The sequence below is a fragment of the Phlebotomus papatasi genome, chromosome 2, assembly GCF_024763615.1.
Source record: "Phlebotomus papatasi isolate M1 chromosome 2, Ppap_2.1, whole genome shotgun sequence".
Lineage (NCBI taxonomy): Eukaryota > Metazoa > Arthropoda > Insecta > Diptera > Psychodidae > Phlebotomus > Phlebotomus papatasi.
The window spans coordinates 97,531,009-97,556,068 of record NC_077223.1 but is presented as its reverse complement, the minus strand read 5'-3'; the positions used below and the strand labels follow the sequence as shown (position 1 = coordinate 97,556,068).

Here is a 25,060-nt window from a genome sequence, read left to right as displayed (position 1 = left end):
CGCAGCCGACGCAGCCAATCTCATCAGCTGTTTGGCCGGGAAAATAACCAAATTTGTGAAAATATGCAGAAAATCAGTGTTTTTCCCCAATTTTGCAGAATATTTCTGCCAAAGGAGCATTCCAGAAGTATCCTGTGTTCCCTGAAGAAACCCAAAACCCCATTAGGTTGGAGTGTCATTCAACGGAGAGGTTTTTCTGGGCAAAATTTGGAGAGGCGAGGAGTACAAGTAACTCCATGGGGATGGATTTTGCTGGTAAATTATATTTAAATTAATTTGGAAATTATATATCTTTTATGAAAATTATCATAATACATAATGCATTCTAGGTGATCCCAGCTACGACTTTTGGATTGGGCTGCTGGCAAGTTCAACGGAAACGTTGGAAGGAAAATCTAATTGCAGACTTGGAGCAGAAGGCCAAACAACCTCCTGCAGAACTTCCTGAAAAGTAAATCAGTGAAATTTTGTAAGAATTCTCAAATTGTTGACCGTCTGTTTCTAGTCTAGAGGATTTGGGGAAGATGGAATACCGGCCTGTGATCCTCAGAGGACATTTCCTCCATGACAGAGAGATTTACATGGGACCTAGGAGCTTCATTCAGCACGGAGATGCTACAAGTCGTTCTGGAGTATTCTCCAAGCAGGGAAATACAACTGGTTATCTGGTTATAACTCCACTGAAGCTCGAGGGAAGAGAGTAAGTACAATTTTCACCCTGGAGTTCGGTTTTAGTTGCGTCAAAGTTGCATGCAACCAATGCGTCCAAAGCGACTTTTTCGAAATTGCGTTGGCATGAAGCATTGGCGTACCCAGCTAGGGGCAGGGGGGCAGCTGCTCCCCTAGAAGCGTCAAACAAATTCAAAAACAAGTGAAAAGTAAAAAAATTATTTATTCAACAAAAAAAAATTAGTTTGACCAGTAAAATATCCAAATCTTTCCAAAAATGGGCGTAATTATTCAATTCATAAAGATCGAAACTCATGAAAATTCTATTGCTTTTAAAGTTGTAAGTTTAAGCTGGCTATACATTAATGGCCTCTACACATTAGAGAAATTTATGTCCATATTGAAGAGTTTTTCCTACTCAAACGTAGGAAATTTGCTTCAATATGGACATAAATTTCTCTAATGTGTAGACATCTAATGTATGCCCAAAGCACTTCAGATACATTCTATGGTCAGAGGATTCCTGGAGCTTCCTCCAGAATCCCAGATCTTCTGGGATTTTTTTTTGAATATCATGTCAAAAACCAGTCAGATACGTTCAATCAGAGGATTCCTGGAGCTTCCTCCAGGAAATCCCAGATCTTCTGGATTTTCTTGTTCATTAATGCCCAAAGCACTTCAGATTCAGATACATACTGTGGTCAGAGGATTTCTTCCTCCAGGAAATCCCAGATCTTCTGGGAGAATATTATGTCAAAAACCAGTCAGATCCGGTGGCCAGAGATTCCTGGAGATTCCTCCAGAAATCAAAGATCTTCTGGGATTTTCTTGAAATCCCAGATCTTCTGGGAAATCCCAGATCTTCTGGGATTTTTTTGAATATGATCCAAAGCACTTCATATAAGTATAATTTTATGTAACGTATTGGAATCCTACAGAAGGAACGATGGCTTGTGGTTGTGGCCATCCAGTCCTTTTGCTCGCGATGGTAAACTCTCCTACGGTATGATATAAATCATGATCCTGAAAATCTGTGAGAATTCAAGTTATTAATTATATTTGGCTTTTGTTTCCAATCTGAAGTGTTTTTGACATAATATACAAGAAAATCCTAGAAGATCTGGGATTTCTTGGAGGAAGCTCCAGGGATCCTCTGACTACAGTATGTATCTGAATCTGAAGTGCTTTGGGCATTAATGAACAAGAAAATCCCAGAAGATCTGGGATTTCCTGGAGGAAGCTCCAGGAATCCTCTGACCATTGAACGTATCTGACTGGTTTTTGACATGATATTCAAAAAAAATCCCAGAAGATCTGGGATTCTGGAGGAAGCTCCAGGAATCCTCTGACCATAGAATGTATCTGAAGTGCTTTGGGCATAATGAATAAGAAAATACCAGAAGACTGGGATTTCTGGAGGAAGCTGGAGAAATCTTCTGACCAACTTGGGCATTTTGGGTGTTCTTGACATAATACGGAAGAAAATCTCAGAAGATCTGTGAATCCCTGACTAGACTGGTATTTTTAATATTGAAGTTTTAATATTGAAGTCAATTTGTTCAGTGTGTAGGCAATTATTGAAATATTGGTTTCAATATTCGCTTCAATATTGAAGTTTCTTTTCAATGTCACTTTGAAATGCTATTATTTCAATAATTTGTCTAATGTGTAGACAGCTTCTGAAATCCTGGGTACGCTCTTGGTAAGTAGGGGAAGGTTTTGCACCTTCGTAATGTTGCAGCTTCGTAAAAGTTGATTTTTTCCAAGTTACTAAATGAATTTCATCCATGGACGGACATATAATCTAAAAGGTAGTCCTACATCTCACATTTCCTGACAAACTTGGAAACCTAAGCCTTTTTTCCTGGGTCCAAAAGGCAAAAATAAAAATGGGCCTAAAATCGTAATTCTGGTGTGTAATATTTTATGCATTTTTGCACACTGCAAGTGTCTTTTCGGAAAAGCAACTATTCCAAGTTATAGAGGGTTTATTAGGGTTAATATTTACCGTGAAAATCTTTTGTTCGAAGGGAGTTGTTTTTATGGGTGGAAGAAAATTCATAAAAATTACCACCCTTGCAGCTCAGGAAAATTGAATTTTGCAGATTCGTAAAAACATCTGCCAAAATTATTGACCACCGAATTTGAGAATTCCTCACTGTTTTGGGTCACACTGTGCACGTCGCTCGGGATATTTGACTCATCAGAGATTCCACTGAATAAATTCACAAGAAAATTTGGATGTTAAGCAATTTTCACTAAAATATCGAAGGAAAACACGCACTTCCCCATCAAAATGAGGCTTCATCAGATGTTTTTATTTCACTTCTGTCAAATTAAACATTAAGCCTGAATCTGCTTATGATAGGTGTGATTCTTTCATTGCCCATGCGGTACGTTTTGAGAATTTTTCATCCAGTTTGTTTTGTTTTCAAGAGAAATTTTTCACATTTTACTTTAAATTAATCGCTGGTAATTCTAAGAATCACTGATGTTCAAAAAATGTTCTGTAAGACAGATTCGAGACGTTAGAGAAAAAACAAGGATTACAATAGATGTGATTATAGTAAAGAGAGGTAATCCGGATACTTTTCATTGAGTGCGACTTTAATGCTTGTTTTTGGACTGATGAAATATTTTTTTCGCCATTCCAAATCAATAGAATTATTCTTTGTTTAATTTAGAATCATAATAGAAATAGAATTTTAGCAATAATATTGATGAAAATTAATAAAATTACGATAATATTAATATATGCGCAAGAATGTTACTGCGACGCTTTTATGTAACTCCGTTGAATTCGATGAAACTCGGATGCTCATTTTAAGGAAAAGTTTAATGCATAAAAATGAGAAGATATTATTTCAAAAACATTTTTTTAGAGTTTTATTCCATCAATTCATTTCATTAATTTATTATTTAATTATATATATTTTTATTTATTTTAAGATTGCACTCAATTCTTTGATTTTTCCTCGGTTTTCTTGGCTGACTTCCTTCCACGTTTTTTCTTTTCAGCTTCAATTGGCATTTGAGCCTTTTCCTTTACCATGTTTTTCTCCTTTAGTTTTATCTCCTTTTCTTCTGCCCTTATATTTTTGTTCCTCTCTCTGGTCAACTTCCGTTCAGCAATTTCTTTCTTTTTTTGTAAATCCTGCCTCAATTTTTCCTCCTGTTCCGCGATAATTTCCTCGGAAGATACAATATACTGGTGTTTGACATTGCTGGCTTTGACCCTCTTCTTCTGACGACGTTTTGGAATTTCTCCTGGCCAGAAATAGCATTGTTTTAGTGTGTCGAAGATCGGTTGAGTCTCAGAAGTTGCAGAGAGTTGGTTTCCAGGGATGACTGGATCATTTGAAGGATTATTGTCGGTGGCCTGATCGTGCTGGTTATTGATAATGGACTCCTCTGAATGTTGGAAAACATTTTTCGGGAAATAAAGACCAGCATAGAAAAGTGGCCCATCCATCCAGCTACTCTGTGGTGACGTTCCCATTTTCCATCCTTCTGCGTTGTGAATGGCAATTTTTGGAGTAATGTCAGTTTTATGAACAGCCATTGGAGAAGCAAGTTCGCCAGTAGCTGACACCCTGAGGAGTACTGTGATACATTGCTTCGGTCCTGAATTTTTAAGAGATGGAACTACACGTGAACCTCCCCTGGACAGGACATTTCCATCTTCCGGTGTCAAAAAGAAGGCACTTTCGTCGCAATTAAAAACACGGTCTGGTGAAATGCTCAGAAGGTTGTGTTCTGTGAAATATCCAAGAAACCATTCCGTGAGGTCTTCAGCAGTGACAGTAGCTCTTTCCAATGAGAAGGATTTTGGCTTGCGCATGCTGAGCTCTGGATGACGCTTAAGATTCCTGAACCAAACGTCTCCGGGTCTTCCAGCTGTAAAATGGTTTGGAATTTTGTAGACCTCACAGATGAGTTTAACGCTGTCCGGAACTTGTTCCTTCCCGATGGGATGCCAGCCATCCGCACATCCCAGGATCCATTTGACAAGTTCTTTTTCCTGTTCTTTTGAAAGAATTGTTGGCCTGCCATTTGGGCACTCTTCCGGGTATCTGCCAGACAATTTGTTGTGCAGTGTTGTTCTTGGGACATTGAATGTTTTGGATGCATAATGCTATGGTAGAACCATCTCGTACACACTGCAAGGCATTCCTAATACCTTCCTTAGAGTCGGGCTTGTCCTTATAGGTCTTTTCTTTTGTTCCCTTTGGCATCTGAAACAGAAAAAAAGAGTCCTGAACAATGCAAATTCTGAACCAAAACATTGACTTTCACCGCATCCGACATGCATCGAAATGTAAACATTCACAAAAATCACTTATTTCTGTATGAATTATTAATATATTATCAATAAACTCTTACTCACCTTGTAGATCAATAACTACACTAACTTTTATTAATAATTTTGATTGCAAATAATGTTTTATTATATAGAAAAAACACTAAACTTTTTCCAGCGACGAGCTGTCAACAGCAAAATTTTCTCAGAAATTAAATTTTTAGTACACAACCCAGCTGACCCGAGCTTAAAAAATATTTCTTGTACCCACTTATTAAACCGATAAAAATATAATTTTTGGTTTTTCTTAAAGTAGAATAGTTATAATATGATACTTCAGTAATTAATTACAGAAATAAAAATATAAATTATATTTTAAGTGGATGTATCGGAGTTAAATCGGTCGCGGCATCCGAGTTTTGCAATCGTCGGAGTTACATGGCCTTACTATACTACTTTCTGATTTGTGCAGTGATGAAACTAGACTGCTTATGGTAGATGTGATTCTTTAATTGCCACTTTGATGTATTTTGAGTATTTCTCATTCAATTTTCTTTGTTTTAAAGTAAAACTTCCCACATTTCACTTTAAATTGGTGGCTGGTCATTTTTGAAATTAATTACGTCCGAAATACGTTCTGTAAGACCCATTGGAGGTGTTTAAGAAAATCTGAGGATTACAACAGGTGTGATTATGAGAGAATCATACCTAACCAAGCTCTTAACTGACTGTTAGAATGCAGGGAAAAATTGTTTTCCGAGTGTCAAAAAACATGTGATAGAAAAATTGCTTAAAATTTATTTTTAATGCGTGATCCCTCCTACAAATGGTGAAAACAAAAGTAGATGAAAGTTCCATCTAAGTAGTGATGCCAAATTTTTGTATCCGGTGTAATGTTTTCGGGGAAAATGAGGCCTACAGAGGTTGGAAAAAATGGTACGAAGCTGAGTTAACCAGGGCACCTTCGTAATAAATGCCGCTACATTTTCATTTTCCTGTAGAGGAAAATCCAAGGACTTCCAGAAATTTTGTGAGGCAGAATTATAAACCCAATAAGTAAGAGATTTTTTTTGATATAGTGATATAATTGATTCGGTTTGTGTGGCATTCAGTAAAAAATCTTAAATCTTGGACTCCTAATACGAACCTTCAAAACCTTCCCCTATAATTTTTACCCGGGAGTTTGGTTTTAGTTGCGTCAAAGTCGCATGCAATCAATGCGTCCAAAGCGACTTTTTCGAAATTGCATTCATGGCATGAAGCATATGCTTTTCGTTTGATGACGAAGAAACCGATGAAACCTTGTCATTTTCTTCCAGGGAAATTATTTTAGTGAACCGTGGCTGGGTTCCTAGAAATCTCCTGAAACCCTCTACCCGACAAGATGGTCAGATCACAAAACCCGTTGAGCTGGTGGGAATTGTGAGACTTGGAGAAAATCGTCCGCAATTTAGTCCGGAAAGCAAAGGTGATCACTTCCTCTACAGAGATCTGTCCAAGATGTGCTCTATCACCGGGGCTGATCCATATTTTGTGGACGCAGATGAAGCCTCTTCAGTCCCAGGAGGCCCCATTGGCGGTCAAACGAGGGTAACGATCAGAAATGAGCATCTATCTTACATAGTTACTTGGTTCAGTCTCTCAGCAGCTACCGGAATCATTTGGTATCGTCAGATATTGAGAAGAAAGGCACTGTAAAGTTACTTTTTCATAGGCTTTATTGAATAAAGATAGTTTTCTCTGACTTTAAATGCATGAGAGAGTTACATACTAAAAATATCTTTATGACATGCACATAAGGAGGCTTTTGAATTTTGTTCCAGAAGTGCAAATGACACCAGAGAAGCTCCTTCTAGAAAAATAAACCTTCAGAAAAAAAATCAACTAAATCAACCCGTTTTTGATGATTATTCGATGAGGATTCCAGAATCTCCAGGCGGGCATTACAAAAAAAAAAAGAAGGAAGAGCTGGAAGAATGTTGAGAAATCTTTCAAATTTACTTTTCATTGTCTTCACTGCTTTCATGGGATTCAGTTCCGTTGATGCTTTTGGCCTCACTAGTTCCATTGTGCAAGGATTTTGTTAATCCATTTACCAGTTTCCCATGTCCATTGTACAGGTGAATGTTCTTCTCAGCTTCGATTTCGTCGTCTGCAAAGACCAGAGGTTGATGGTTAAATAATCCAAAATCATTCCCAAACATCCAGATAATCCTCATTACCTCCACTGCTTTCATCGCTCATCCTAGGAGTCAGCGGGCAGCCCTCTTTGATATATTTTTTCAAGCGACCTGTTGCCGCTAAAATGAGGCCTAAGAAGGGAGGAGAAGGTTTGAGAGGTCGGGAAAGATATTCAGGATGGAACTGGGTGGCCACATAGTAAGGATGACCAGGATACTCCAAAATCTCCATTCGTGTCTTCTCAGCATCGTACCCCACAAACTTTAGGCCTTTCTCTTCCAGGGCATTAACATACTTGGGATTCACTTCATACCGATGGCGATGTCTCTCATTGATACTTTTAGGATTATGATATAATGTCTCTGAAGAATTCAAAAAAAAGCCAAAGAAAATTCTTAGAAGTTTGATTAATAAAGGAGGGAATTTTTTAAAATTGAGGTTATGCCAAAAATTGAAGGTTATGAGATAACCTAAAAAATAATTAAATCTGTGCAGAAAAATCTCAACGCCTCCGTTGATCTCAAGCTGCTGAATTAGAAAATTTTCTAATTACCTTTTTTGTTTTATTTTTAATAAACGTATGATTTTAAAATTTAGATATGGAATTACAAATTCAGTAGAACTATTTGTTAAGATGTTTTATAGGTTAATAAAGAATGATCATTTATTTGAAACTCCGATAGAAAAATCTAAATTAGCTGCAAAATGGAGATACAGTGCTCGCTTTGTAATCCGGATAATTGGGAGACATTATATGACAGATGTCCGCTTCGTTATCCGGATGGATTTTTTGAATTTGTTCAACGTCTCGAAAATATAATACAAGATTTTTTTTGTAGAACTAGTAGGGTGGAATTACCACTTCTTGCCATTGCTCCACTATTCGCCACTTAAATTGAAATCGCTATTTTTAGCGATTTATGACATAAATGAGCCGCAAAGTTACTTGTATTTTTACTGCCGCTACGTATAGAGTCGAAAAAGAGTAATTATTCGTTTTGAATTTGCGATTTTGAGTATTTTTTAGAGCAATATTTTAAGCAAGTGCATCGAATCTAATATTCCTTATCCAATATACTAAGTGTCATCATATTTTCATCACGCAAAATGTACCTATTTGGAAAAATAATTTGTCTATTGAATATTTAATAACACTTGTGGAATAGATAAAATTAGTATTTAGTTAATTAATATTTCATTTTATATTATATTTATATAAGAATGAGGCATGGCGAAAAGTGGTAATATTTTGGAATGATTTTACCACCTGTCGCCATCTCTTTTCAGTAGGCGACGCTAACTTCACATCGTAGATTCTCAGTTGTCAAATCTGGATTGTTTACTTTATGCAAAAAACTAATAGTATGATTTATCAAATAAAAGCGAAGAAAAATCATTTAAAATGAGTAATAATAGGATGATCATGAGGAAAGAGAAATATTGAATGTAATCTTTGCATAATATTGCCTAAAATAATCGAGTTTGAACCTTCCCAAGTGGGTGGCGAGAAGTGGTTACAGAACTGGCGAAAAGTGATAAAAAGTGGCGACGAAGTGGTTATTTTTGCATTGTTAATAATAATCAGTTTTTTTAATAGTCCAAGGTTAAATTGGAGGACTATTGTTTTCATGAATCTGCAGCCAACACATTTCAGTAACCTTGTGTCAAATTTGAGTTATCTTGTAATAAGGGTTCAAAAGTTATAGTAAAATTAATTCCCGTTTTTCCTAAACATGGCGATAAGTGGGTATTCCACCCTACAAAAGTTTTAAAGAAGCTTAAAAAGACATAATTAGAGAATTCTATGCTATTCTACTTCATTTATTAAACGAAATCTTCACAAGAATTCATTTTCATTGGTGAACAGACATGCATACATAACCTCAAAATGATTTTAAATGAAACCGTCGAGAACTCGTCCGAATTACGCCGATCCGGATTAGAGAGCGGGAACTGTACTTCTGTGCAGGTGGAAAAATTTGAGGTTACGTTGCAACATAAAATAACCTTATATTTGATCACATAACCTTTTACTTACTTAGGAATTTTACAAAAGTTTATTATCTTATTTGCCAAAATTATTATACTTGATGACAAATTTTTACTGAATGTAATAAAGGACAAGAAATAATATGAAGTGACGAAAAATCTTACATTTCTTGAAAAATTGTATTTTTGAGGTTATGTTGGCATAATTATCATTTTAAATTCAATTCAATTCAATTTATTGATAGCACACAAAAAAAAGGTAGTTCCCTCTTACAAATTTGTGGCAGGTGAAATTAAGAAAAAGAAAAATATAAACATAAAAACAAAGATAACAAAAAAGAAAGAGAAAGGTGAAGCACATCGAAACTAAAAACATCAAAACCACCATGTTCCCTCTGAATATAATCCCGAATTGCATCCTTGAATGATAAAAATCATTTATTTATATTTAGTTTTTAGGAAAAAGACAAATAAAAAGCTCTTTTTGATTTCCAATTTCTAGGAATCCGATATCCATAAAAGTGAGGTTAGATATTTATTAACAGAAAATTGGTACCAGAATTGTCAACGAAAAAGTCCTTTTTTGCGTAATCGCATCACTCTAACTGACTTTACGTACTTTGTGCCGATTTCCCAGGTAGAATACTTGCTTAGTGGATAAAATAAAGATATAGGGGTCAACGGTCAACTTGATCTGTAATTACTATTCAAGAGAGCAAGGTGAATATCCGAAAAATCATTTTAAATTCTTATCATAATTTGTTAAGTCTGATTTTGTAAGTTTGAGGTTAGAACTTAGAATATTATTTTGTTAGGCTTTCAAATTTTAAGGTTAGTTTGTTAATTTTCTATGGTTATGTTCTTGGGCATTTTAAACCACTATCACTGATTTTAAATATTAAGAAATGTTGCTTCAAATTCCAATAATAAGATTCGAAAATGATAAAATTCAAAATTATTTGTTAGGGGGAAGTGGGGCACATTTGAATTGGGGCAGCTTTGAAATTGAGCTTTTTTCTCCTATTTTTAAATGAAACTGGACCTTATTATGATATAATTTAGCTCAACAAAGCAATTGCGAAGCTAAATTGCGTCATGATAAGGCTGAATTCCATTTAAAAATAGGAGAAAAAAACCAAATTTCAAAGGTGCCCCAATTCAAAGGTGCCCCACTTCCCCCTAAATGTTTTGAAAAAAATCAAGTTTTTTTAGGTTATAATCAACATAACCTTACATTCAATAATCCATTAATGAAGATGGAAGTAATGATTGAAATTCTAAATTGAAATACTCACTGATAATGCTGTCTTCATTCTTGAAGATTGTTGTCCTCCTTCCTAGCCTCATTGTACCCCCCATATCTCCCGGATGGTACTCTGGCATGTCAATCACGAGGGGATTCTTTGTATCAGGATCAACTTCCGTCGAATTGGCATCTTCCAATTTGAGAACATTCCTAGCAAACTCAATAACCATTGCCTGCAGTCCCAAGCAGATACCCAGAATTGGTTTATTATTGTCCCTGCACCACTGACAAGCCATAATCTTTCCTTCAATCCCACGAGATCCAAATCCCCCAGGCACTATCACCCCATCACTAATACACAGCTCCTTCCACGCCTCATGATACTGTTCTGGTTTAGACATCTGCGTCTGCTTCTCCAAATGGGAAGCATCGATGAATTTGAGATTGAGATTGAAGCCTGAGGCAATAGATGCGTGCTGCAGAGCTTTCATGACGGATGCATACGCATCCTCCAGCTTCGTATACTTGCCCACGAGAGTGATATTGACTTTACGACGAATCGTATCGACTCGATGGGCCAAATCCCGCCAGCGTTGCATGAGTCGGGTAGGCCGTTGATTGGGTAAATTGAGCTGCAAACGCTCAGCCAGGAAGTCCACTACTCCATGTTTCTCCATCAACAAGGGAACATGGTAAATTGAGGAGAGGTCATGGATACAAATGACCTGTTCTGTAGCCACATGACAGAAATTGCTGATCTTTTCCTTAACTTCCGTTCCAATGGGTAGCTCTGAACGGCAAACTATGAGATCAGGACTGAGACCTAGACCACGAAGTTCCCTGACACTAGCCTGGGTGGGCTTGGTCTTAGGCTCTCCGGTGGCTTTTGGCATTGGAACAAGGGAAACGTGGGCACAGCAAAAGTTCTCCCTCTGAAAGAAAAGTCACGTTTCTAGCTACATTTTTCCCGCTTCTTTTTTAATAGATTAAGTCATTTTGTTATCATCTTTCGCGGCACATCTTACAGTAGAACGGCAAATTCATTTTGATCAAACCTTCAACAGTGTATTTTTAGTGAACAAATAATAGGATTAGCCTCTTTTGCAATTTTTGGGAAAAGAAAGAAAAGAAAAACAAAATTAAAGTAACAACACAGGGAATCTAAAACAAAAGCAAATGTAAATGATTAATTTGAAACTGGAAGTATCCTGTATCCTGGCATTAGGGGGAACAGAATTACAGATTAGACTATTAGCTTTACAGAAACCGTACATGACAACTAATTCTAGATAGCTCTAGGAATTAAGAGTCTGCGAATCCTGTTAGAGGCCCCGGGATCCAGGAGGAAAGGCAGGAGTGCGGTGAGTAAGACTAAGTATTGCGGCTTCCCAGAAATGATAAAAAAGAAAAGAAATGATACCGCTCTCTGACGGAGAAGTGATGGGAGATCACAATCCACCAGGATGCTTCAATACTCAGAGGTGCGTTCACGGTGGTCAAGGCCACTGATATACCTGACACAACCGTGCAAGGTCACGGATCATGGATAGCCACTGTAGTGTTTCACTATCAGCGGTGAAGAATAGCTCAGCGCCATAGGTTATTATGGGTATGAAAAACCCCTTAAACCCAGGAGTAATCGGGTATTTTTTGGAGTGAGTTCGGGATACCTGAAGATTACGAAATATTTGCAGTGGTCTAACCGCATGGAAAAGACAAGTTGAAGATAATGGACCATGAACATATAAGAGTCTATGACTTTAAAGTTTAGAGAAAGCCATTCCGAATTGCCAAAGACTCAATGCGAGCCAAAACCATGTTTAAGTGGTCAAAGGTCTTGGTTGGATCGCTTACGCCAACATTAGAAATCTTATAAGCTAAATATGCATTCAATTGGATTTAAGAGATTTTATGGGGAATAGATCTTGCAATAAAGTCGAATCTTGGCGAGTATGCATTAATAAAATTAGTATAATATGGTGTGAGAAGATTGATCAACGGTCTTGGAAATTCGGGCATAGTAGCACGACTGCGGTGGTGGTAGCCCAACAAGGATTAATCTTGTTAAGAGTGAGTTCATTCATTCACAGTTCAAGATCAACTGACGGTCTGTATAAGAGCATTATACCATCGGAAAGGAGGAGGGCTTCATTCTCATAATCCTATTCACATCAGAAGACATTAGGGAGTTTCAAGAAGGAAAAAAAAATTTGGCTATTCTCAGGGTGCTGTATTTGATGAGATAAGAAAGTTTTTCTTCGAAGACCATATGATCAGACGCCGTTTAGAGGTGGCTGAACGACCCTCTCTGTAGAACATTTTTCTGATTTTACACTACAGAGAGGGTCGTTCAGCCACCTCTAAACAGCGTCTGATCATATGGTCGTCGAAGAAAAACTTTCTTATCTCATCAAATACAGCACCCTGAGAATAGTGCCAAAAAATTTTTTACCTTGTTGAAACACCCTAGAAGACATGTTCACTATTAGACGGTAAGATGCACACCCTTCACCCCCCACTCAGAGGGCTAATCCTGGAGACAAGACCAATTGTGTACCCAATCAGTCTTTGGGAATTCATAATAACAGCAGGGATTTTTACCGTGGAACCGATTAGTCTTGCAAAGGAATATTAATGTCAAGTATAAGTAGCGAAGTAGGAGATATAGATGGCTTACTTTTTTGTGAACCCCCGCGGCGCGGGTTATTAGAAAAAGTTTCTCTCGGATAAGCTAGGATGCCAATTTTGAAGTGCTTGTAGTTATAATTAGTAGCTTTAGTTTTACTATTAGCTATACGTGTTCAAGAGATTACAATATTTCAGTATTTTCATTACATCCTTATATAACTTTAACCTGACTCAACTGGATCAGTGGCGGTGAATATACAGGGACTAGAGTAGGATACAATGGTGTATTTTGGAAAGTAACTTCCAAGTATCAAAGAGATAAAGACAAAAAAACACAAGGAAGTACAAGTTCTACTTAAGAGTACTTCCTTGTGTTTCTTTTTCGTTTATCTCTCTAAGATAGTGAGAAAATCTCAAAATTCCAATTTGGGTTCAATTCCGAATTATCCTTTCTTATATATGACGTTTTTCCGCTAATTTACCTTTCCCTATATAATTATAGGTATTTCATATCCAACATGGTACAAAATAGGTTGTCAATGATACGATTTCTTAAAGTACCAAATGGTGTTCTTCGACCTTATATTCTTACAATAATTTATGTTGTGATTCTATAAGGGATATTTAATATTAAATTTTCATTATAAAGCACCGATTATGACTGCCGATGGCTTAGCATAATTGGCATCTATTGGCATTCAACGGAAAGCCAATTGGTTTAAAGGCCACAAAGTTAATGCATTATAATCGAGTGTAGTTGACTTTCTCATACAAATCATAATGTTTATATAAGATTGAAAATTAACAGAATTATTATTAAGCATGATTAAGGACTATAACCTTTCCTGCAAGGCACAATGAAATGAGTTTCATAAAAAATATCCTTTTAAATTAACAAAAGCACGAAGTTTAAAAAAAAAAGTGAGTTTGCCATTCTTTCTTATCATGTGCTATGAAAACAAAAGTGTAGGTGAATGTATTTTGCTCTTTCTTTTAAACTCGAATCAGTCCACGATAGGAATAGTATCTCATTACCATTGCTTGAGACAAGAGATCGCGCAAGACAAATAATTACTTTTGGGTGTTAAAATGGTAAAATTTGATCTATTATTGATTTTTTCTGAAATGTTTGAAGAATAAAATAACTTTTGTTTGGAATAGTGATTAATAAAGTGGAACTTATTTTTTAACTTACTCTTTTTTATAAAAGCTTCTTAAAATGTGTTTGAAAAATTAAGAATCTGTAGATTCAGTGTGCTACAATAAGGGTAAGGCTTTCAGACTTCGCATATAGTCTGGCTTCGAACATTTTATATTTTTACCATGTTCCTTTAATGTATCCGATCTAAGTTTTTCAGGAAATGTGTGCCTTAAGACTGGCTTTTAAAATACATAGTCATTAAGTTAGATTCATTAAAGGAATATGAGAAAAATATGAAGTGTTCGAAACCTAAAAGACTTCGTTAGTCGTTAGTCTAATCGAGACTAAAGTCGAGAAAAAAACGGTTGTGCGATTAACTTTTTTCCTCATAACTTTAACACTTATTAGATGTAAAAATATATCAACATTTTTTAATGTTAATTTTACACCTTTTTAAGTGTAAAATTAACATGAAAAAGGGTAATTTTAACCCATAGTAGGGGAAAGTGACCATGCTTGATACGATCCAAGCTTGATAATAACTAATTTTTTCCTATGTTAATCAATAGTTATGACTCATCGCAATATGTTTCAATAGCTGGTGCTAAGCCTCACATTTCCTAAAAAAAATTAGGATCCTAGCTCTTTTTTCCAAGTTTCAGGAAGCAAAAATCAAAAATAGGCCCAAAACTGTAATTTTGACACGTGATATTTTATAAGTATTTCTTAATTAATGTCGCTGTACAGGAAAACTACTATCATAGGCACATAGAGGGTTCATCAGTACTAATATTTATGTAAAAATATTTTTAATTGGTGGACACTGTTTTTGTGGGTGGTAACAAATTCATAAATTCTACTTGTGTCCATCCTATATTCTAAGAAGGGTCCATGAATGATAATTTTAATGTGGCAACTATATTATTAGATGTGATTATTTCATAATTACACATATTGCAATCCGCCAATTTTATCGACAATTGACATAGACTTCAACCCTGTTGCCTGAATTTTAAGGTTGCAGAATGACATTTTCATGGACTCAAAGTGAAAAAATGGTTTTCGCTAGCGCCCTAATGTCATAAAAACATGGCTTAGAAAAATTACATAAAAGTGATTTTAAAACTAATAACCAGTCGTACAAACGATTTAAGCAGATAGGTTAGAGTTCCGTCTAAATATTGATGTGCAATTTTTTGTATCCGGTGAAATTTTTACAGTGAAAATGGGCCTCTGAATTGTCGAATCAATTATTATACAGGAAGGCCCCGGACCCAACTTGTATAAAAATCGCTACTGAATTTCCATTTTCTTCTTGAGGAAAATCTAAGGATTTCCAGGAACTATTTGAGGTTGGATTATGAACCTAATAAGTGAGACATTTTTTTGTCATAGTGGAAGAATCGCTTCGGTTTGTGTGTTAATCAGAAAATAATCACAAACCTTGGACATCATTTTACAATATCAAGCATGGTCACTTTCCCCTATGCCTAAAAAGCATAATATTTACACCGATTTCGGATCAAAATTGTAGGGTAAAATTAACATTTACGGAATATTATTGTAACTTTTCCGGATTTCTTTCAGTGCAGGTTATTTAGTTTGTCTAATCCTTATTCAAATCTGAAAGATTTTTCTCTAACATTCCCAAAGTTTCACATGTTGTAGGTAATTGCTCTTGTAGGATGTTTACTCTGTAGTTTTCGTTTCTATTTTTTATTGATCATTTTTTTACTGATCACATTTTACTTTTTACTGTTCATTTTTAATTTTTCATTAACCTTTTTTTATTTTTTACTGACTGTATTTTATTTTTTTTCTGATCGTTTTTAATTTTTTACAATTTTGTTTTTACTAACCAGATTTTATTTTTACCGTTAATTTTTAAGTTTCTACTCTGAGAGAAATCCGAAAAAGTTAAAATAACATTCCGGAAATGTTTATTTTACCCTGCATTATTGATCCGAAATCGGTGTAAATATTATGTTTTTTTTTAAGGTGTATTAGGGATTAAAGTTACCCTTTTCATGTTAATTTTACCATTAGAAAGGTGTAAAATTAACATTAAAAATGTTAATATATTTTCACACCTAAAAAGTGTTAAACTTATGAGGAAAAAAAGTTAATCGCACCCCCGTTTTTTTTTTCTCAGAGTGGGAATATTAATTTCGTTTATCATTTAGCAGTTTTTGTGCAAGAGGAATAAATGGACTGTAACTATATATAATTTTAGGTGATGAAGTCGACGATTTGAATATAATCATGTCTATATAGAGTTTTATTCATGATTACAATTTGAGCAGAAAAATGCTAAATTGAAGGGTACAAAAAAAACGAAAAGAAGTCTCTAAAATCAGGTGATATTTTGTTGATTATTAATCCTTATTTAATATTTATCTTATCTTTGCAGTGCAGAAAAAAATATTTTATATATTCCCTGATCTAATATAATTCACAAACACATTGTCTTTCAATCGTCAAATGAAATTTGACCATAGCTGTTTTGCTCTTTCTTCAAAATTGAAGTTGGGTGTTTCCCCCTTTTTACTGCTCGAACTTGATGGAGAGATTCATATGTTACATAGGAATTTCTCTATATTTGATTCCAGAAAAATGAAATCATTTTAATTGCTCATCCGTCCATTGATCTAGCTATCACAAAAGTTAGGAACACCCCCCCCCCTCACCATTAATGTAAGTGGACATACACATCTTACATCCTATATCCATTATTGTGCGTGTTTTTGAACAGACTTCATATTCTTCTGAACTATTCGTCCATTATACGATAACAGCCTTGAATCATTCCTAAATATTTTTGAAGGATTATAAGCGGTTCTAAAGAAAGTATTTCTCAATAGATTGGAACCAGTATGTCTTTGTGGGAAAGGTATTTAAATTTGAAAAATCGAAACTACATTTGCATAGAAGGTAGGGGAATGTTTTCAAGCTTCGCACACGCTCTGGCCTTTAACACTTCATATTTTTTAGTGTTTTTTTTTTTCTCCTTAAAAATAAGTGAGATTTTTTTATTTTAATTGGGTGATTCATTGACTGTTGAAGGGGCAATGATGTAATAATGTTAATGGTGTAGAAATAATAAAAGACTGATATTTTGGAAACATATTCACTGCACAATGCTTCTTATCATTTTTTATAATCTATAAATGTTGATAGAGACGAGGAAATAAATTACTGCTTGCGACTTTATATTTGTTTTAATAATTTTTTGAAGTTGCAATTATTATGTTTTAGGTGCAAAAAAATCATTGATAACACCTATATCTATCTATAGTAAAAAAAAAGATTAATATTGTTCCTTATCAAACTTTTTTGCAACTGATTGATCCATCGGAATCATTCAAAATGCATTAAAGCCCTTAATGAAAAATAAATCACAATAAAAACTGTGGGCAGACAGTTTTTATAGTGAATAATTTATTACTCAATTTGTGGCTTTGTTATGCATTTTCTGAAAAATTTTATATTAAATTTGTGACAAGAAATTTCAATAAAAGCTTAAGCTTAAAATATCTTTAAAGTATTTTAAAGCATTTGGAAACAAATAATAAGTTCTGACCAATAATGTATATATCTTGCATTAAAATTGGTAATGCCTTTTATAAATCCATTACGAAAATCATAAGATTTTATATATTTTTTTAATTGCTTATAATAATAATATTGCTAGTATTCCATAGAAGAAAAATGTAGGTTTATCCGCGAATGAAATTTAGAAACATTTTTTTATTTTACTGCTCGAACCCAAAGAGAGAGCAGTTATAACTGACTTTTTTTCAACTTGTCACCGTCCTAGACGCTAAGAGATACAGGGAGTTCCCGCTTAAGTAAAAACGGATTGAAAGAATTTGATATGAATTGACTATTAGGAGTAAAAAAATAAATAAAACAATTACTTTTGGGTATAAAACAATTTTCAAAATTTATGGCTCTGGCACACCTTTTAGATCAGGAAAATTTTATGAAATCAAAATTCACATCCCTTTCTTTCTCACACGTTTTGCATACGCTTGTTTCATTTTTTCGCTCTCAAAATTCGATTAAGCTATATTAAATTTGTTGTGATGACTAAAAGAAGAAGAGTGCGAAAGAATGAGATAGTCATATGCAAAGCGTGTGAGACAGAACGAAATTTGAATTTCGACTTCAAATTTCTTGATCTAAAACTGTGTGGCTCTGCCACACTTTCAGATCAGGAAAATTTCATAAAGTCAAAATTAACATTCCTTTCCTTCTTAAAAGCTTCTCATATGTATATCCTACTTTCTTTCATACTCTTCTTCTTCTTTTGAACATCACACCAAATTAAATTAAGTTCAGTCCAATTTTGAGACTGAGAGTGGGACAGACTTAAGCAAACCTTTTAAGAAAGAAAGGGATGCGAATTTTGATTTCATGAAATTATACCGAGCTCAAAAGTGTGCCAGAGGCTTTATGAACCGCCGACGCTGAAAATAGGCTGAAAAATTGGCGTCGAAAATGGTTTGCGTACGTAACGGCGTTTCCGTAATTTATTTTAAAGAGCTCTCCTGTTAGTGTTTAAATTTTCTGTATCACTAGAGTGAATTCCCGGGGTTTTTTCGGTCCTGAGAATTTCTTTGAAAGCAGAAACTTCCGGAAGTTCGGTAACCCCCAATAAAAAAACAATGTCTCTAAACGTTTTTTTTCTTTGTCCCCCACCCCGCTCCATCCCCTCCAACACCATGTTTTTTTTGTTTTTCTCAAAAACGGCTCATACGATTTCTTTTATTTTTGTATATGTTTTATAGGTGGTCCAGGTGAACATTTCGTCCAAACATACCTATGACCTAAAAAATCTCCATCTTGAATTTTTGAAGGAAAAAGTTTTTATTACTTTGAGGGCATATTCAAACAAAATTCAACCGATTTGGTTGAATTTTGATTTTTTTGAAAGGTCTTGAAATTTCCAATCCGATTGCATCGGTTGCAATCGGCAATGAATCGATTAAATACCCGTAAAAGACCAATCTTTTTTAAATATTCTTTTTTTCTGTCCGTAGTTTTGTTATCCATCTAGAGGCGAAACGGTAAGAGATACGAACTTCGAAGGACCCTCCATAAGTCGATTCAAGGAACATTATTATGGTTTTATTTTACCCCTACCCTTCTCCATCCCCTCCAAAACCATGTTTTTTTGGTTTTTATCGAAAACGGCTTCTACGATTTTCCTTATTTTTTGGATATGTTTTAGCGGTGGTTCAGGCGAACATTTCGGTCAAACATATGTATGACCTAAAAAGTCGCCATCTTGAATTTTTGAAGAAAAATGTTTGGAGTGCTTTAGGGGTCTATTTTTCAACCGATTTAGTTAAATTTGGATATTTTGGAAAGGTCTTAAAATTTCCAATCCGATTGCATCGGACGCAATTTACAATAAATCAATTAAGTACTCGTACATGACCAATCATTTTTTAAATATTCTTTTTCTCTGTCTGTAAACTTTATAACCCATGTAGAGGCAAAATAATGTTAAATATGGACATAAATTTCTATTAATAATATTAATAATAATAAGTTTATTGGTTCATGCCCAGGATACAGAAAGTAACATGAAAGACTATACAATATAAAAGATGTAGAGATAGTCCGAAATTAAAATTAGAAAGGTGTGTAGCACAAAAAAAATGACTTATCATGGGAAGATTTCAGAATGTACAATTGTTTTGAAAGTGTGTAAATCCTTAACATTATTTAATCTTGGGTATTTTGTAATAATTTTATTTTTATTTTATCTTTTTTTTTGTGAATTGAAAAAAAAAAGATAAAATAAAAATAAAATTATTACAAAATACCCAAAATACCCCAAAATCTAATGTGTAATGGTCACAACCAGCTTTTAGGAACTTTCATGATATCAACTTTTACAAAATGTCCCGATAGACGAAAATTATATTTGGGCAAGTTGTCGAGCAATAAATTTATTGTAATATTACCTACAAATTATAATTTAAAATACATAATAATAAAATAAAACAAGAGTTTATGAAAAATCATTTTGTAACATGCCCCGTAATCTTCTACAATTAAAGAAAAATTGAAAACATCATATTCTCTTGAACTTAAATAGGGGGAAGTGGGGTACCTTTAAAATTGGGATTTTTCAACTATTTTTAAATAAAATTGAGCCTTAACCTAGGATGATTAACTAACGGATGGAGCATTTTAATTCACAAATGGTATATATTTTTTTAAATTCTTTATAATTTTTAAGCTTTAGATCCCACAAAAATAAATAAAATACGAAATGATAGCCACATATAGGTACAGAGAATATATTTTTATTGATTTTAAAATTTTACTGGTGTTACAGATAGAAAATTTGTCAGAAAAATTAAAAAATTGCGAATTTTACGTTTTTTTTTATAAAGGTTTTAGGAACTATTATCCTCGTGCAATCATTATAAATTTCGTGCCAATAACATAACATTAGATACTCTTTCATTTGGTAAAAGTTTTAAAATGATTGGATTTGGTTTTATACCTAAACTAAAAAAACCACTTAAGAAAAAATATACCACATTTTTGTACGGAAAATGTATGAGAATGTTCTGCATTGGCCTTACTGTGTTATCACACTTGCATATTAAAATTTTAATATGATTTACATTAATTGTTGCTGGTGAGAGTCCAAATGTGTTATTTGTGTGTTTGAATCATCTTATATTCAAAATTTGATCTATTTGTTGATAAAAAGGTAGACTTGGCTCGCAAAATTTGATATAAATTGATTTATAGCATTAATGCGAAAAATTAATGCGTTTTTCTCTTTAATTTTTTAATGTGAAAAATATTTATGCTCTAGGTAAATTTAAACTTATTTTTGCAGGTCAAGTCCACTTCTTTATCAATAAATAGAAAAACCCCAAATATTAAGTGACTCAAAGACACAAATAACATATTTGGACGTTCACAAGAGACAATTAATGTGAATCCCATTAAAATTTTAATGTACAAGTGTGATAACGCCGAACGTTATATAATATAGCTGTACAAACAGATTGAGAAGCTAAATTACATTATGATATGGCTCATTTTCAAAGGTACCCCACTTCCCCCTATAAGAAATATTACTGTGTTTTCTTTAGAAAACAAAGAAAATAAATAAACGAACGAGGCAAGTGCAAGAATGGTATCAAAGGTATCAAATGAAATTTTTCTCTGAAATAAAAGCAAGCAGTGAATTAAAATATCGTGATCAGTGTTTGATCTTATCGAATAACAAAAGGCACATTATCGTCAGAATTAGAGGTATTTATAAGCTATATTTGAAATTAAAAACATTTAAGAAAACGACATGCCGCGATATGCAAAAGACAAACAGCGCGAGTTAGAAAGTAGGACATCACCTTCGTCGAGTCTAGACATTGACATTGAAACACTTACCTTGACTTTGAACTGAAACTGGCGGAAGCTCTCGACAAAGGCCATTCCCTCGATGTCGCCAATTGTCCCACCTAGCTCCACAATACAAACCTGTGGCTGAGCTGTACCCTTGACCGGCTGTTTAGCCACCCTCTCTACCCATTCCTGGATAGCGTCCGTAATGTGAGGCACAACTGAAAGTAAGGATTGCTTATTTTCTTAATTCTGTTTTTTTTTTGTTTTGTTTTTTTTTTTTTTTTAAGATTCAATAGAACAGGTGGAGTACCTTGCACTGTCTTTCCCAGATAATCTCCCCTTCGTTCCTTCTCAATCACTTGCTTATAGATCTTCCCTGTTGTAATGTTGTTGTCACGATGCAGGGTAACATCGAGGAATCTCTCATAATTCCCAAGATCTAGATCTACTTCTCCACCATCATCCAGAACATAGACTTCCCCTAAAAATCCAGGAAACAGAAAAGTTTCATGAAAACATGGTTTTTTAGCTCTAACCTCATTGATGCCCCTTGTGACGCGCCAAAACCACGTGTTGTCTTGCCAAATAGCCCCCATTCACCCACGCGCCGTGAATAATTAAACAACGCAGTTTTTCATAGAACGATGCCAGAGGTCACCAAGGCCCCCAGACGATAAATTTGGCGGAAAAGCTCTGGGAAACTTGTAAAAAGGGAGGGAAATGCTTCACTTACCGTGTTCATAGGGTGAAAAAGTTCCTGCATCGATGTTTATGTAGGGGTCTATTTTGATGGATGTAACATCAATTCCGCAAGAATTCAGCAGTGTACCGAATGAACTAGCTATCACACCTTTTCCTACACCACTTATTACACCTCCAGTCACTAAAATATACTTCATTTTTGCCACAGTCTGCACTAATTTGCTCATTTGTATACGCAAGATCTGTCACTGCAGTAGTAGTACCCCCTGAATGCGGCTGCGTATCTTTTCTGCAAAACCTAACCTCAAATAAAAATTACGTCATTTTTCTTTTTGAATAGTTTTCCCTCGTATTTCTACAATGGTCCATTGAGCCGCGAAATCTTTGGGAAAAAAATCTTACATTTTCTTCGATTTTCTGAAATAATTGACTTCCGTGTCGTATTAGACAGGAGTTTATCTCTAATATCTACATTATTTCAGTGACAGTACTTTTACTAGTTTTCTATTGAGTGAGATGTGCCTAATTTCCTTGTGATGCTTGTGATTTTCCAATTTCCTCACAAAATATGTGCTGTATTTCCTCAAATTTCATGCAGGAATTGCTTAAGAAGATCCATGGAGCATCATATCGAAAGCAGCCAGGTAATCCGTCAAATCAAATTGCAGCAAAACAATTAAGTAGCTCGTAGCAGCACTAACGGCTGAAAAGATAAAGGTATAATCGAGCCGGAATAATCCCAAAGCATTGAAATGATAGGTATTCTTCCTGTGGAGGATCTGCAGAGTGAAACTCTTCATCTTGTTGTAGTAGATCTCGTCATTGAGCATAAATGCGGGCTTGTTCTGTAAAATTTTATGGACAACGAGTGCAGCAGCATTTGCCTGAAAAATACCAAATTATTAAAAACTTCCATTTAGAAATAGGGGAAAGTGCCCATGCTTGATACGATCCAAGCTTGATAATAAGTATTTTTTTCCTACATTAATCAATAATTGTGACTCATAGAAATATATTTTAATAGTTGGTGCTAAGCTTCACATTTCCTAAAAAAATTAGGATCCCAGGTCTTTTTTCCTTAGTTTCAGGAAGCAAAAATTAAAAATGGGTCCAAAACTGTAATTTCGATACATGATATTTCATAAGTATTTCTTAATTAATGTCGCTGTTCAGGAAAACTACTATCATAGGCACATAGAGGGTTCATCAGTAATAATATTTATGTAAAAATATTTTTACTTGGGGACACTGTTTTTGTTGGTGGTGACAAATTCATAAATTCTGCCTGTGTCCATCCTATATTTTAAAAAGGGTCCATGAATGATAATTTAAAAGTGGTAACTCTATCATTAGATGTGATTCTTTCATAATTACACCTATTGTAATCCTCCAATTTTATCGACAATTGACATAGCTTTCAATCCTGTTGCGTGAATTTTAAGGTTGCAAAGTGACATTTTCATAGACTTAAAGTGAAAAAAGTGGTTTTCGCTAGCGCCCTAATGACATAAAAACATGGCTCAGAAAAATTACATAAAAGTGATATTAAAACTAATAATCAGTCGTACAAACGATTTAAGCAGATAGATTAGAGTTCCGTCTAAATATTGATGTGCAATTTTTTGTATCCGGTGAAATTTTTATAGTCAAAATGGGCCTCCGAATTGTCGAATCAATTTTTATACAGGAAGGCCCCGGACCCAACTTGTATAAAAATCGCCACTGAATTTCCTTTTTCTTCTTGAGAAAAATCTAAGGATTTCTAGGAACTATTTGAGGTGGGATTATGAACCTAATAAGTGAGACATTTTTTTAACATAGTGGAAGAATCGCTTCGATTTGTGTGTTAATCAGAAAAAAATCACAAATCTTGGATATCATTTTACAGTATCAAGCATGGTAGCTTTCCCCTACCCCAATTTCGAACTCACAGTTTCCCGGGTGTTTGTAGTGCAGGCCAGCATTGTGTAGATCATGAGGGCATTGATTCCGCCCCAAATGACGTAGGATGTAGCGATAAGAATTAGTGTGTAATTCTGACCCCACGCCCAGAAGATTACTTTTGTTTCGATAAAGAAGCCAAAGATGATTATGATAAATCCAGCCGTAATGGTGGATACTATCTGAAGAGAGAAGGCATCATTTAGGATTTCAGAGATATCGCAAAGTTTATCATGAAGAATGAACATTTCATTAAGACGCGTGTGGGCATTCGCAGGAAGATGATTCTCTTCCATGAATGCGGTCTTTGTGTTTGGTTTAGGTAAGGTATTGGCAGGATTGTCTTTCCCAAGCTTTTCATTCTGGGCATTCTTGAGTTTTGTTTGTAGAGCAGCGTTTGAAGTGGGAATATTAATATCAGCGATATGTTGAAGAAATCTGGAAAAATATCAATAAACATTTTTTGTCTTTCGAGCTGGAATGTAAATCTTTGAGCTCACGTGTTAATTGCTCTGAAGCGTTGATAAATTGAGTGGATGACAGTGATGAATTGCAGATGAATCACTCCAGAGCAGACGTAGGGATAGACGTAGGCAAAGCAAATGATGATCATGAAATTTCCATAGATTCTAGAAATATTAAAAATCAAGTATCTGCGGGAAAGAACATATCGAGAATTTCTTACTCCATAAAAACAAGATAATCAAAGATTAAAGCAAGAGCTACAAGGAGACTTCCTGCGACTATAAAGAAAATCTGGAAAACGACAGTGGTGCGATAATCTATGGGTTTTCCACAAATGCTGACAAGTTCTCTGTCCAAAGATCTCAGGCGAGTTGCCATGGCGTCAAAACGATATATTTTGCGTGGGGTGAAAATGTAG

At 34.7% G+C, this 25,060-nt stretch overlaps 3 protein-coding genes across 3 annotated transcripts; 1 reads left to right on the top strand and 2 right to left on the bottom strand.

The window, feature by feature from the left end:
- The first annotated feature begins 59 nt into the window (after nucleotides 1-59).
- On the top strand, nucleotides 60-6,720 carry LOC129802600 (SURF1-like protein). The gene is made up of 4 exons (XM_055848544.1): nucleotides 60-255; nucleotides 330-451; nucleotides 506-700; nucleotides 6,289-6,720. Exons 1-4 carry the CDS (start codon nucleotides 64-66, stop codon nucleotides 6,665-6,667), a joined length of 888 nt encoding a protein of 295 aa, XP_055704519.1. The 5' UTR covers nucleotides 60-63; the 3' UTR covers nucleotides 6,668-6,720.
- On the bottom strand, nucleotides 6,670-22,524 carry LOC129802599 (CTP synthase). Its single transcript, XM_055848543.1, has 6 exons — nucleotides 22,268-22,524; nucleotides 21,845-22,015; nucleotides 21,580-21,752; nucleotides 10,435-11,317; nucleotides 7,192-7,512; nucleotides 6,670-7,121 (listed from the first exon to the last, which is right to left on the bottom strand). Exons 1-6 carry the CDS (start codon nucleotides 22,461-22,463, stop codon nucleotides 6,967-6,969), a joined length of 1,899 nt encoding a protein of 632 aa, XP_055704518.1. The 5' UTR covers nucleotides 22,464-22,524; the 3' UTR covers nucleotides 6,670-6,966.
- A 150-nt stretch (nucleotides 22,525-22,674) lies between these two features.
- LOC129802598 (gustatory and pheromone receptor 33a-like) lies at nucleotides 22,675-24,507 on the bottom strand. The gene is made up of 2 exons (XM_055848542.1): nucleotides 24,168-24,507; nucleotides 22,675-23,120 (listed from the first exon to the last, which is right to left on the bottom strand). The coding sequence occupies exons 1-2, from the start codon at nucleotides 24,471-24,473 to the stop codon at nucleotides 22,842-22,844; spliced, it is 585 nt and encodes a 194-aa protein (XP_055704517.1). The 5' UTR covers nucleotides 24,474-24,507; the 3' UTR covers nucleotides 22,675-22,841.
- Nucleotides 24,508-25,060: the final 553 nt, after the last annotated feature.

Bases quoted from the DNA above. Each gene is read 5' to 3' on its own strand.
- LOC129802598 (XM_055848542.1), bottom strand. From the start codon at position 24,473: ATGGAAGAGAATCATCTTCCTGCGAATGCCCACACGCGTCTTAATGAA. The intron at 23,121-24,167 runs GTGAGTTCGAAA...GGTATTTTTCAG, and splicing joins CTACAAACACCCGGGAAACT to GCAAATGCTGCTGCACTCGT.
- LOC129802599 (XM_055848543.1), bottom strand. From the start codon at position 22,463: ATGAGCAAATTAGTGCAGACTGTGGCAAAAATGAAGTATATTTTAGTG. The intron at 11,318-21,579 runs GTAAGTGTTTCA...CTTTTCTTTCAG, and splicing joins AGTTTCAGTTCAAAGTCAAG to AGGGAGAACTTTTGCTGTGC. The intron at 7,122-7,191 runs GTAATGAGGATT...TGGTCTTTGCAG, and splicing joins GAGCGATGAAAGCAGTGGAG to ACGACGAAATCGAAGCTGAG.
- LOC129802600 (XM_055848544.1), top strand. From the start codon at position 64: ATGCAGAAAATCAGTGTTTTTCCCCAATTTTGCAGAATATTTCTGCCA. The intron at 256-329 runs GTAAATTATATT...AATGCATTCTAG, and splicing joins CATGGGGATGGATTTTGCTG to GTGATCCCAGCTACGACTTT. The intron at 452-505 runs GTAAATCAGTGA...GTCTGTTTCTAG, and splicing joins CCTGCAGAACTTCCTGAAAA to TCTAGAGGATTTGGGGAAGA.